This window comes from Callithrix jacchus, chromosome 7, assembly GCF_049354715.1.
Source record: "Callithrix jacchus isolate 240 chromosome 7, calJac240_pri, whole genome shotgun sequence".
In the NCBI taxonomy this organism is placed as follows: domain Eukaryota; kingdom Metazoa; phylum Chordata; class Mammalia; order Primates; family Cebidae; genus Callithrix; species Callithrix jacchus.
In genome coordinates, this window is record NC_133508.1 from 92271931 (window position 1) to 92284225 (window position 12295).

The window sequence follows — 12295 nt, forward strand, 5'->3', positions numbered from 1 at the left end:
ATTTTTATTAACCCTATTTAGAGTTTATAATAAGAATATTTTAAAATTATTATGTGGTTTTTCTCTATAGTCCACAAAATATTAAATGATTCAGAATAAAAAACACTTAGTAAAGAGAAAAAAACAAAAAGTATACTCATTTAAAGAAGCAAGAGTTTGGACATCCTAACCCAATAGCACATAAATACACTTACATTCTAATTTATCAGATAAATGAACCATTAAGGAACTAAGTCACAGAGATGGACTATACCTTACAAACATGTACTTGGGAATTCTTAATATACATTTTAAATGAAAGTCTATTTGAGATATACTTCCAAGAATGTGGGAATGTGAAAGTCATGTTAGTGTTTTTATCATCAGTTGAATCTGTATTATTTCTGCCACTTAAAAATGAAGTCTGAAAAGGCTGTTTATTGGCTTCCTTCATATTAATAAGGTGACACAGTATTCAATTCATTTTAAAAAGAAGAATAGGGGAAGGGACTTACTGCCCTGATTCCCCCTTTTTAAAGGAAGGCTTTAACAATCCCCAATTGTGAATAAGAATAAGTAGATATTCTGGAGTAGAGAAAGACTCTATGAGTACCCATCACTAGAGGGCAGCAGCAGAGTGAGGTACGGAGAGTAAGCCCTTCTCAGAGCCCTCACCAGTTTCCTGGGGAACAATGACATGGTGCTGCTTACCAGCAGAGGATCATAAAAACTCCACAAAAGTACTTTAGTTCCTTCCATCTAATGTTCCAAATTATGCATTGTTTATTCTATATCTCCCGTTCATGAAATCTGACTTTAGTGTCTCCTGTAGTTCTCTGAGTCTCCTGTAGTTCTCTGATATCAAAGAACTACAGGAGACACTAAACTCAGATTTCATCAAGAGTATCTGAAAACTAAAAACATAGCAATGTGATTAAGAAACAATGTTCAGTTTAAAGTTTTAGCACAAACATTTGGGGATAAAGTTCTCACTAAAAATTATTTTGAAAAATACTTCTATTATTTGAATATTTTAGTGACTATGATTATATTATAATGCATAATTTTGATTAATCATCATCTTCCACTTCATTCTGCTTACCCTATTTATGCCCTGAGTTTGACTATTCAATGAGAAGATCTAAGTAAATATTTTAAACTTAACAAAAATCAGTCTTGTATATGGTATTTCATTCTAAACAGTAAGTTATTCATACTATATAGAATAAAAGTAAAATGAATCAAATAAAAACTAAAACAAGAGGACCTGTCCACCAAGTAGAAGGGTAGGGACAGGGCAGTACTTGGGTGGTTCTGGTGATGACCTACACACAGAACTTCCAAAGAGACAGATTCAGGGGTGTATGATGGGGAACATGTAATTCTCAGGATTATGATGGCTTGCAAAAAATTATGATATAAAATGAGGAAATCAGTAATTGAAAAACCTACATAAAAAATACCAATCATTTAAAAAAATCTGATGTATGTGTGTTGTGTATTTTTTACTTCTGATCACTTACCTATATGGAGACTGAACTGAGGTTGCTACAGTTGGCATGGCAGTTGCTGTAAGCATTTTTGTTGCTCTGGTCACAGCATGTGTTAGAGTGGGACCACCAAGTGCTGAACTGGCTGCCTAAAAAATACCAAACAGTCATTCTCTATCAGGGTTTCTCAACCTGGCTCTAGTGACTTTCTGGACAGGACAATTTGCTATTGCAGAGGGCTGTCCTGGGCATTCATTGTAGGATGTTTAATAGGATTCCTGACCTCTACCTACTTAGGGACCAGTAGGATGCTTCTAGTTGTGACAACCAAAAATGTCTCCAGATATTACCAAATGACCCCCAGAGGTAAAATATGCCCCAGCTGAGAACTAGTGCCCTACATATGATAATACTTACATGGGATCTCATATTGGGGTATTTGAATACCTGAATTTTTTTTATGATGACATATTTGGCTGGAAGTCACAACTAGGAAAATACTGTACATATTTTAGCACATAGTTATCAACAGAAAGTTTAACTTATTGGAATTTGGAGGCAGCAGCATTTTAAGCTTTTAAATATTTTTTGATTAGATATAAAACTTAAACAAGCATATCAACTGAATATGAATATTTTATGCTTTAACCATCATGCTAGAAATAAAAGAGATACATGTGAGATAGCATTACACAGCAGGCTTCTAATGGACAAAGACAACCAATACCACCTACTACTAACTGTCCCGCTGTGTTTTAATAACATTTATGGTATAACTAGATGAAACATGGGGAAAAATAAGAAAAGAACCAGTGCTAGTATAAAATTCCTAGACAAAAATAGAAAAAAAAGAAAAAGATTCTATTAGAAATATGGAATGTATAGACAACCTATTTTCTGAAGACAGTACCTATACTCCAAAATGGGAGGAAGGTGGATAGAGTGGGAAAGACAGGTGATGAGAGGGAGAAAAATTTCCTATAAAGTACACTTAGATATTGGGCAAATATCTGTCCTCTATGCCAACATATGGTACTATTGATAAATTCTTCAATAGGATCCAGCCACAAACATCAGCATTATAGATTATCTAAAAATATAAAATTAGGAAAAGAAAAAAAAGCATTTACTTCAAAGAGAGGTTAAATAAAATTTGCTACTCACCTCTAATCTTGTGTAGCAATCAGCAATAAATTTCTTATGTAAAGATACTGAATCCTGAAAGAGTATATAGAAATTACAATTAGTCCTTGACATTTAATTGTAATCATTATTCAGGACAAAATATCAAACTAAAGAAGCCAATTTTTGGTCATGTCAAGGATTATTGCTTATCACTACAATATATATATGACTTTCTGCTTTTTGTGTATGAGTAACTTCTTTCCTTAGATACCTACCTTCTTTAATCTAGGATTTAGATTAATATAACTATAGTTTATGATTAGCTGAATAGCTTCATTAGCAATTTCTTCATCAGGTGATTCCATGGCTATTTTCCAAATGAAATCCATTCCTATCAATTCCAGCTTTTCTACATACTGCTCAAAAGAAAAAAAATTAAATTATAAACCATATCCAGATCACAAAATTACAAAATCACAGACAATTATTTTGTTGCACCATTAGTCCACACCTCTTCAGTTCAATATGAATTAAGGTGCAAAACCTCAACTATATATGAAAACAACGTTATACTGACATGGAACTTTAAAAAGCACCCAACCACAGAAGCACTGGGCAAATTCCATGGGTACCAGGATAGGTATGGCGGTATCTCTTTCGACATTCCTAAACTCAAACTGGACATACAGTTTTACAGGCTACTGAAGAAGAAATAGAACAGGAATGAGATGAGCACCATTTTCATGAGCTTTTCTTCAAAAGGAGACACACTCAAGCCTGAAGTGGTCACTAACTCTTGGGGCTCAATTTGGTCTTTCTAAAGCTCAGTAAGAAACAGCTTTCTTACCACCCAGGAAGCCATATCCTGAATGAAAAGGACTTGAAAAAAGAGGTGAATTTTTGCCCCCACTTTTTAAAAGGCCATGTATAAACATAAATATAAACTGTAGATCCTAGTTTTCTTGCTTCACTGTCTATTCCTAAATTTTTGTCCCCAGATCCCTGCCATTGCAATCCTAGAATGAAGACTGTGCTTGCTTTTTAGGTACATGTGAATTGCTGGATCTGAGGAGTTGGAAGTTTAGGTGAACTATTCCTGCTCTGCATTCATGTAGCCAAAGGAGGCTACTGGCTGTCCCTAGATCAGCCAGAAACGGAGGGATGTGAGGAGAGAGTGGTGTCCTCCCGGGTAGCTGGTGAGGCATGGTAGTGCAGGAAGGAGCCTCCCTTATACTCTAGGAGCAGCTCTGTTATCAACGTGGTAGCTGGCAGTCAAGGAGATGCCATTCTCAAAAAAAAAAAATCCATGTTATCTCTCAAATATAACACATTTTTTTTTTTGCTGAATATCAAGTTATACTAGATTATCCAAACTATCTAGATTTGAGAATAATGTACTTACCAACTGAGCTCCTTGTCTTTTCAATCGATGATCACAAAGATTCACATTTTCAAAAAAAGTCTTAAATAAGTTAAAACCTGTAATTATAGAATGTCAAATAAATTAATGTACTCTAGGAAACACAGATAATCAATGAAAAGACTCAAAGTGGTTCAAGAACTAAAACCATAAAACTCTTGGCAATGGTTTCTTAGATATGGTACCAAAAGCAGAAGCAACAGAAGGAAACGTAAGTAAATCAGATATAATAAAAATTCAGTGCTTCAAATGACATTAACAAGAAAGTGAAAAGACAACTCACATAATGGAAGAAAATACCTGCAAATCAAGTATCTGATAAGGAGCTAGTATCCAGAATATATAAAGAACTCTTACAACTCAACAATAAAAAGACAACCCAATTTTAAAATAGGCAAAAGATTTTAAGACTTCTCTAAAGAATATGCACAAATGGCCAATAAGCACATACAAATAGATGCTTAATATAATTAGTCACTAGAGAAGTACAAATTAAAACTATTACATTTGGCCGGGCATGGTAATCTCAGCACATTGGGAAGCTGAGGCAGGTGGATCACCTGAGGTCAGGATCACCTGAGGTCAGGCCAGGCTGGTCTTGAACTAAAACTACAAAAAAAAAATACAGAAATCTATTAGAAATAAAAATTAACTGGGCATGGTGGCATGTGCTCAGAAGCTGGGGCAGGTGAATTACATGAACCCGAGAGGTGGAGGCTGCAGTGAGCCAATATCGTGCCACTGCACTCCAGCCTGGGTGACAGAGCTGTCTCAAAACAAATGAACAAACAAACAAACAAACAAAAAACCACCCATGTAATTCTGATACCATTTTATAACCACTTAGGATGTCTAAAATAAAAAAAGGCAGATAATAACAAGTATGGGTAAGAATGTGAAGACACTGGAACCCTCATATATTGCTGGTAGGATTACAAGGTAATGTGGCACTTTGCAAAACAGGCAGTTCCTCAAAGGTTAATTATATGTCACAATCTGACTTCTAGATACACATCCAAGAGAAATGCACAACTACAGAAAAACTTGTACGTGAATGTTTATAGCAGTATTAACCACAACATCCAAAAAGTGGCAACCATCAAAATGTCCATCAGCTCATGAATGGATAAATAAAATATCCATTTATAAATAAAATATCCTTTATAATAATCCACTAAACCCACGTAGCAGATTATTACAAAGCCATAAAATGGAACAAAGCACTGATAAATGCTACAACCTGGGCGAACTGTGAAAACATTATGTCTTAACATTATGAAAGAAGCCAGAGACAAAAGATAACATTGTATAATTCCACTCATATCAAATGTCCATATTAGGCTAATCCATAAAGACAGAAAATAGATTAGAGGCTGCATAAAGGAAGGAATGGAAAGTGACTATTAATGGGTATAGGGCTTATTTTTGGGGTGATGAAAATACTCTGGGATTGGAACAGAGTGAAGGTCACATAATTTTGTGAATACACTAAAAACCACCAATTGTACACTTTAAAAAGTGAGTTTTATGGTATGTAAATTATATCTCAATTTAAGAATTCAATTAAAAGAAACACCTGAGAGAAGGATTTCCATACTTTAATAGTTAATTTAATTTAATAATATGAACTATAAATAGTTCATATTATTCTGAATCCTTTAAAAAGACAATTTGATCTAGCAGGTCATATGATTTAAACACTAATTATAAGATTCCATTCATGTAAAAAGGAATTTGAGTACTAAATATATCTTTATATGCACAAGAAAAATTCTGGATATTCCTAACTGTTTAGTTGCTTCTGAGAAGGAGATTACAGGTAAATGAAACAATAACACTTCTTACTTAAAAGTACTGAAAAAAAATGAAAGTTTTTTCCTACCATTCATAGTGATTTCATATGACTCCAATTTAAGAATTTTCTCCTTGAAGAGCTGCTGCTGAACATCACTCTCAAGATCATGCTGCCCTTTTGTAAACCATTCAAAACACATCTGTGGAATAAGACAGTATTACTCTATAACTAAGATCTATTGCAGGCAAATACATATTCCAAACTGGAAAAGTAAAGGTAAATTAATACTTCAAATGTTTATATTGTCAAAATACCACTCAAAGCTAAAATGCTTGGAATTCTGAAATTAAATGAAGCAGTTACTAGCAATCTTTTCTCTAGATAATGAAAATATCTACTCATATTTTTCACTGGATTTTGTACTTGGGTTTTCCATCAACATTTACTGCCTGCTTGTGCCAGGCACTATGCTGGGCACTGTCACATAGAACCCTTTTGACAAGTCTATAAAATAGTTAATATTATTCTGTCAAATAAGATGAGGAAAATGAAATTTACTGTTAGAAAATGTCAAGGTAGGTGTTTTGTTCCTGATTTAATCTATTTTTGGCTGTTTAATTATAGTTTTAAAAAATTTGTCCAGGGACCAATTCTTCTTTACTGTTTTTGGGGTACAACATCATTATAGGAACTCAAAGTTTTCTGTTGGTAACTTAAAATTAGTTTCATGTGGAGGGGAAAAGAACTTAAAATATATCTAGAATTCTTTATGTATACTTATTTGGTTAAATTTGGTATTTTATCGAGAATGGTATCAAAATTACCAAAGAACTTGAACATTTATTTTTATCATGAATATATACTATATAAAACATTTTTCAGCACTTTCAGTTCTTGGCCCATACTATTTATGCATATATAAACCGAATATAAATATTTAGAAGATGTGAGACACACAGAAAAAGTGAACGATGTAATATTTCTGCTTCCTTTATCCACAATACCATTTTCTTACCTCCCTATCTAATTCACAAACATCCTGGCCAGTCACAAGACACTCCCAGATCTCCCTGGCACGATTCCAACCCAGATACAGAGTGGCTTCTTGCAAGAAAAACGCCAGAAATTTTAGATGTGCCTCTAAATACTGCAAAAAGAAATAATGCTACTTAGTTAACTCCAGGCATTCATTCCTAAAAGCAACATTAAAAGAAAACTAAACTTTAAATTTTAACAACAGTTTTACTTAGTCCTTTTTCATATAATTTAGGGTAAAGTAAATATTAAAAATAAAGATCTGTTTACAAGTTGGTAGTATAATGTAATAGAAGTTATCTCAAGTCTATTAGAAATCTGGTTGATTTTGGGTGTCAATAAAATGTAATTTCAGCAATCTCAAAGTAAAATACTATAAGCTCACAAGTGACGAGTTAAGATTTTTCCCTAATTTAAAAAAAAACAATAATATTACTAATTAATTGATTGCAAAAACAAAACCCATTACCCACAGAATTAACATTATTTCAGATCAAAGACAAAAAAAAGATGTTTATTCTTTCATCATATGAAAGATAACCCACAAACACCAAAATACAAAACTGTTCCATCACTACAAAGATAACCTCGTACTACCTCTTTATAGTTATGGCTAACAAAAATTCTTTTTATAGTACAAGTATAAAAAGGTCAAATGAATGCTGTGAATCATGAAGCAAAAACACAAGGCCTGATACCTCCCGGTAAGTGTACCGGCCGTCCACTAGCGTCGAGCCACTTAAGCCTCCCGGCCCAGCCACAGCAGCTGCAAGCCGATGACAAGCAATCAAACTTCCAGTTACCAATTTCACTATTTCAAAATTTTTCTTCAAGTCTTGAATGATGCTCTTGGCAAAAACAAAACAAAAAAAGTGGTAGTGAGAACTTGCAGTTATTCTGTTGGTTTAATACTGCTATTTAAGGATGTAGTCCTAGGTGAGACAAACATAAGAATTTCCTCATTCAATATTTCCTACATACAAGTAAATAAAATCAATCTGTACATTTACTAGAAAATAAATTTCTTTACTAACATTTTACATCTAAAAATATTCCTTTGATTTAAAAAAAAAGTCTTTAAAAATAACTATTTCACTTCCTGTCTACTTTTCTGGATCATTCTTCTCAAGTCTATATACTGAGGAAACTTAGTACTTTAAGCAAACTAATCCTTTTGTCTTATAAAACAAGCTCTATAATCTTTTCAAACCAATTTTTAAAATATCATTCTAACTTTTAAAAACTGGCTTATTTCAAAATTAAGCAAAAAAAAGGAAATGAGTTAAGGAGATATATATATAAAAAGTTCCACAGAAATGAAAGCAGAGTGATGCTTAAACTCAAGATTACTAAATGATATAAGTGAATTATATTAATAACCAAAAAAAAAAATAGTGACTAAAAACTCAGTAACTTTAGTCATGTTTTGTTATATAAGGTTATGCAAGTAATTGTATAAAATAAAAAATAGCTATACCCTTACCTTGTCTTGCTTTTGATAAGTTTGTTTTATGAATGAGCGAGTAATTTCATGGAGCTGACGCAAAGCTGGTACCACCCATACAAACTGGGGATTATTAAGCTGAGATGACTAGAGTTAAAAAGAAGTTACATTAATTAAATTTAGAATAAACAGCAGATTCATTTATTAGCTATAAAAGACTTCCAAGTCAATCAGGTTTACTGTTACACATTTTATTTCACGCTTTATATTGACCATTTAGCTCATCTCCATGCACTCATAAATCAGTCTTCAACTTCTTATTCTGCATGCAATTTCCTAAGGCCAAGAACTGCAAACAGGAGTGGATGTGAAGTGACAGTAAATGTACAGGGGTACATCAGCAAAAAACAGACAACAAGGAATTAGCAACTTCAGAGGATAGATTAAGTAGCACAGGCTGCTAAGTCATGTTGACACAAAATAAACTGATGGCCAAAGCTTAACTTGGATAATACTGAACTGGATGGTGGAGTAAGAATATTGCTTTCTATAATTTATGATTAAGATACCAACGATAGGATCAAGGCACTGAGAGTGGTCTAAATACTAAAGAAAATATTCATAATCTGTATTTCCTAGTTAAAACACTTTCATAAGAGGTAATTCTACTTTTATTATTACAGACACTTTACACTTATACGGTACATTTTTCAAACATATTATTTCTGAAACTGCTACATGACAATCCAGATCTTCATAGTACAATCTAAAAAGTCTACTGTTCGTGTAATACTCTTTATAAAGAGAATTGCTTTTTAATAAATAGCATCTTTCGAAATATAAAATTTCAAAATTTGGTAAAAATTTCAGTTTAAACATGACTATTAAATCTCTAACCAAAAAGCTGGGTAAAAACTTAAGTCCTCAGCATTCTTCAGAGGCTAAAATTTTTGTTTTAAAGCCTCCTTGTTCTATCGAGCCTTAGTGTAAGATGAAGACCCTTGTGGAGGGGAAATATACTTTTGGTATCTTTGTAGATAAACATCTCACTATTGAATATGTACATGTGAGCAAGTTATTGTTACACAATACTTTTTTCCTTGCCTCATAGAGATCAGCCAATCATCAATCAGCAAATACCGTATTTCCTAGATTCTAAGACACAGACTTCATATATTTTAACATTTCTGAAATTGACACCTTAAACAATTATGTCAAAAGAAACTCACTAGCCACTAGGCACAGAAGTAAGCTTTTATATAGCTGTGCTTACCTGAGTATGTGCAAACTTAGCTGTACACAAAAGGTATTTGTTCATTTACCTGTCATTTCAGTTGTTATCTGGTATAGGTAGTACCAAACAAGAATGGCTTTCTCACTTAAATTTGGATCACTAATTTGTTACTTAAATATTATGAAAAAGATTACACCCTAATGCAGCATTGACTAACCAGTTGTGTGCACCAACACAATTAAAATAAAATGGTCAGTGGTCTCACACTAAAGAATTTTCCAAAGCCAGGGGAAGTTGAGATGACAGACTCATACTCTTTGAAGGGCTATACCACTCAGCAGTAAATGTCTCTCTGTCCTAATCTGCACTTTATTTCGAGAGAAGGTGTTTAACTTGTAACAGTGTACACAACTCAATTATGAAAAAAAGCAGCTTGAGTTTTACAAAAGAGAACAAGCACACAAAACTCCATATTCATCAACATGCCTCAAAATTATACAGCCTAAGAAAAAAAGATTTCAGAGACGTTCAAAGTATTACTATATATAATGCAAAGCAGTGTGCTCCTATGAAGTTGTTCATAATTGTTCAAAAAAAGGCTTAGACTCAACCTCTGATTAAGAACCTAAACCAGTGGGCCGTAACTGCAAAATGAGCAGTTTCTTTTCTCTTCTTTGCAAATTTATTAAGTCTGAGATGGAGGCTGCAATCACTGGCATCTTAGAATCACAGAAATAAGGTATACATATAAAAGCCAACTACTTGTGAAATTAGCTAGAATATTTCCGACTACACTGTAAAAGTTGTAAAATGACAATAATAGAAATTGTAAGGTTTATATCCAAACAGATACCTTCCCCAAAGGATTGCAAAATTGGGACATAAATATGAACTCTTCAGCAATAAGCAAATATATTAAAAAGTATCATCGTGGCCAATGAAGTCAATTATAATGACTATATTTTTATTTAATATTGAAAATTATCCTTTGAAGTTAATCATTATACAATAAAATTCAAAGTCTATAAAATTAGAATGTAAGAATTATTTCTGATATAGCCTTTTTAAAGTTTAGTAAACAGGAAAGATGTTATTTATTTCAACTTATCTATGACATGGTGCCAAGTTACAAGAAAAATTTAAATTACTCTTTTCCAATTATAAAAGGGGCAAAAGATTGTAGTGAACAATTAAAATGAAGTTATCTGATAATGTCATGGAGTGGAGGTTTCATAAGAAGGAGCTAATTTGATGTCTAAATTGGACTCAACACTGGATGAAGCCTTAAGAGGTCAACTGGTTTAGCCTGCAAATCTATGCCTAAATTCTCTTTATTCATTTTTTTATAAAGCGACTGACGTATAGTATTTCCAATGATGAGGAACTCACAACCTCAGAAGGAACTGAGTTCTGTTTTCAGACTGTTCTCACATAAAGTCCACTGACATTGAAACATGCTTCTGCATAACTTCTTAGGAGACAGAAAAAGTAAGTTGAACGAAACTTCTCTGTAACAATGCTCTACGCATTTAAAGAAAGCTTTTAATATTTTCTTGAGTTCTCTCTTCTCAGAGTTGAACATTCCCACTTCCTCATCTGTCTTGCTTTTCCAGATCTATCCTTTTACCTAGGACCAAGGCAAAATTTTTTGATTGGGAGGACGATTTCTAAAAGTATTTTCTCCTATTCTAACCACATCATGTGAAAGTACCTGTACTGAGGACATCTTGCTACTTTTACTTTCTGTTAGGTGTTTTGGCAGTAGAGACGACTCAGGTAGTCTTTTGGCAACCTCATAGGGTGAAGGGGATGAGGTAAGAGGAAGGGAACCAACATTTGCTAAAAGCCTGTCAGGCACTATAGTAGGTGGCCTGAAGATAAACGACTTCAGGAATACGCAGATAAAACTAACTGAGGAAAAATGAGGTTTTTTTTGGTTCAGTAATTTTTTTTTGGATGAGTACATTTAAACTTTTTAATTGAAGAAAAACATAAGTGAAATAAGAGGGAAAGGACTGGGGTAGACAGTGGAAGGTATAGAAGTAGCAAAGGAAAGAGGACCAGGGGAGCCGAGGGTACCCTGCAGAATCTACAGAAATAAAGTTAGGAAATCAAGGTCAGAATTTCTGAACACAATAGTGGAACTTGGGAATTTTAAGAGTGTCAAAAGCAGGGGGAGGGGGAATCAGTTGGGGGAATAGAGGTAGCTGAGGGTGGGAGGGGAGTTAAGAAGTGGGTGATCTTGTCTTACCCTTTGCTTAGTTTCTGTGTAGCCTGGCAGGGAGACATAATCCCCAGTCAGCCCACCTTGCTGCCTGGCAGGAAAGGGCATAGCATAGAAAAACACCTTTAGTGGAAGTAAATAATTCACCCCCCTGCCTGGAGCCATATCCAGGGGGCTTTGATCTTCCTACTGCCCCCCTTCAGCAATGTGTACTTTGTGAAAGTCCATGAAAGCACTTAGTAAATAAACTGAAAAGTGCTACATAAAAGGCAAGATATTATTGTTTGGAATGAAATAACAGTACACCAGAATTTCTTTATTGGGAGCAGTGGGGAAATAAAAAAGAAAGAATATTCAAGTCTCACAAATAACTCCCAAAATTCTCCTTCTACTTTTTGAGTTTTGAGTTTTGTTATAAAACAACAGACATGAATGAAGTGACTGCAAAGAGAAGCAATAAAGATGCAGTGATGCAACTGACTAAAAAAACTAAGAAATGCTCGTAACAAGGAAGGGATAATGGTCAGGAGGAATATTCTGGTTTCAAAA

The 12295-nt window shown here is 33.7% G+C and overlaps 1 protein-coding gene across 8 annotated transcripts in view; it reads right to left on the reverse strand.

Moving 5' to 3' along the window:
* The window catches only part of USP24 (ubiquitin specific peptidase 24), a 154449-nt gene that overhangs the window by 72580 nt on the left and 69574 nt on the right, over nucleotides 1-12295 (reverse strand). For 4 of the 8 annotated variants that reach the window (XR_013520109.1, XM_078331958.1, XM_078331959.1 and 1 more), the window contains exons 17-25: nucleotides 11774-11833; nucleotides 8328-8435; nucleotides 7543-7692; nucleotides 6825-6956; nucleotides 5897-6008; nucleotides 3997-4073; nucleotides 2870-3010; nucleotides 2634-2687; nucleotides 1503-1618 (exon numbers count right to left, since the gene is read on the reverse strand). Coding sequence is in view for 7 of the 8 variants with exons in the window: in XM_078331958.1 (XP_078188084.1) it covers nucleotides 1503-1618; nucleotides 2634-2687; nucleotides 2870-3010; nucleotides 3997-4073; nucleotides 5897-6008; nucleotides 6825-6956; nucleotides 7543-7692; nucleotides 8328-8435; nucleotides 11774-11833 (950 nt within the window). In the remaining variant the exon portion in view is untranslated. The remainder of the gene's footprint in view (nucleotides 1-1502; nucleotides 1619-2633; nucleotides 2688-2869; nucleotides 3011-3996; nucleotides 4074-5896; nucleotides 6009-6824; nucleotides 6957-7542; nucleotides 7693-8327; nucleotides 8436-11773; nucleotides 11834-12295) is intronic. The other 4 variants (XM_078331960.1, XM_054236291.2, XM_035251616.3 and 1 more) reach the window with 1 other exon arrangement.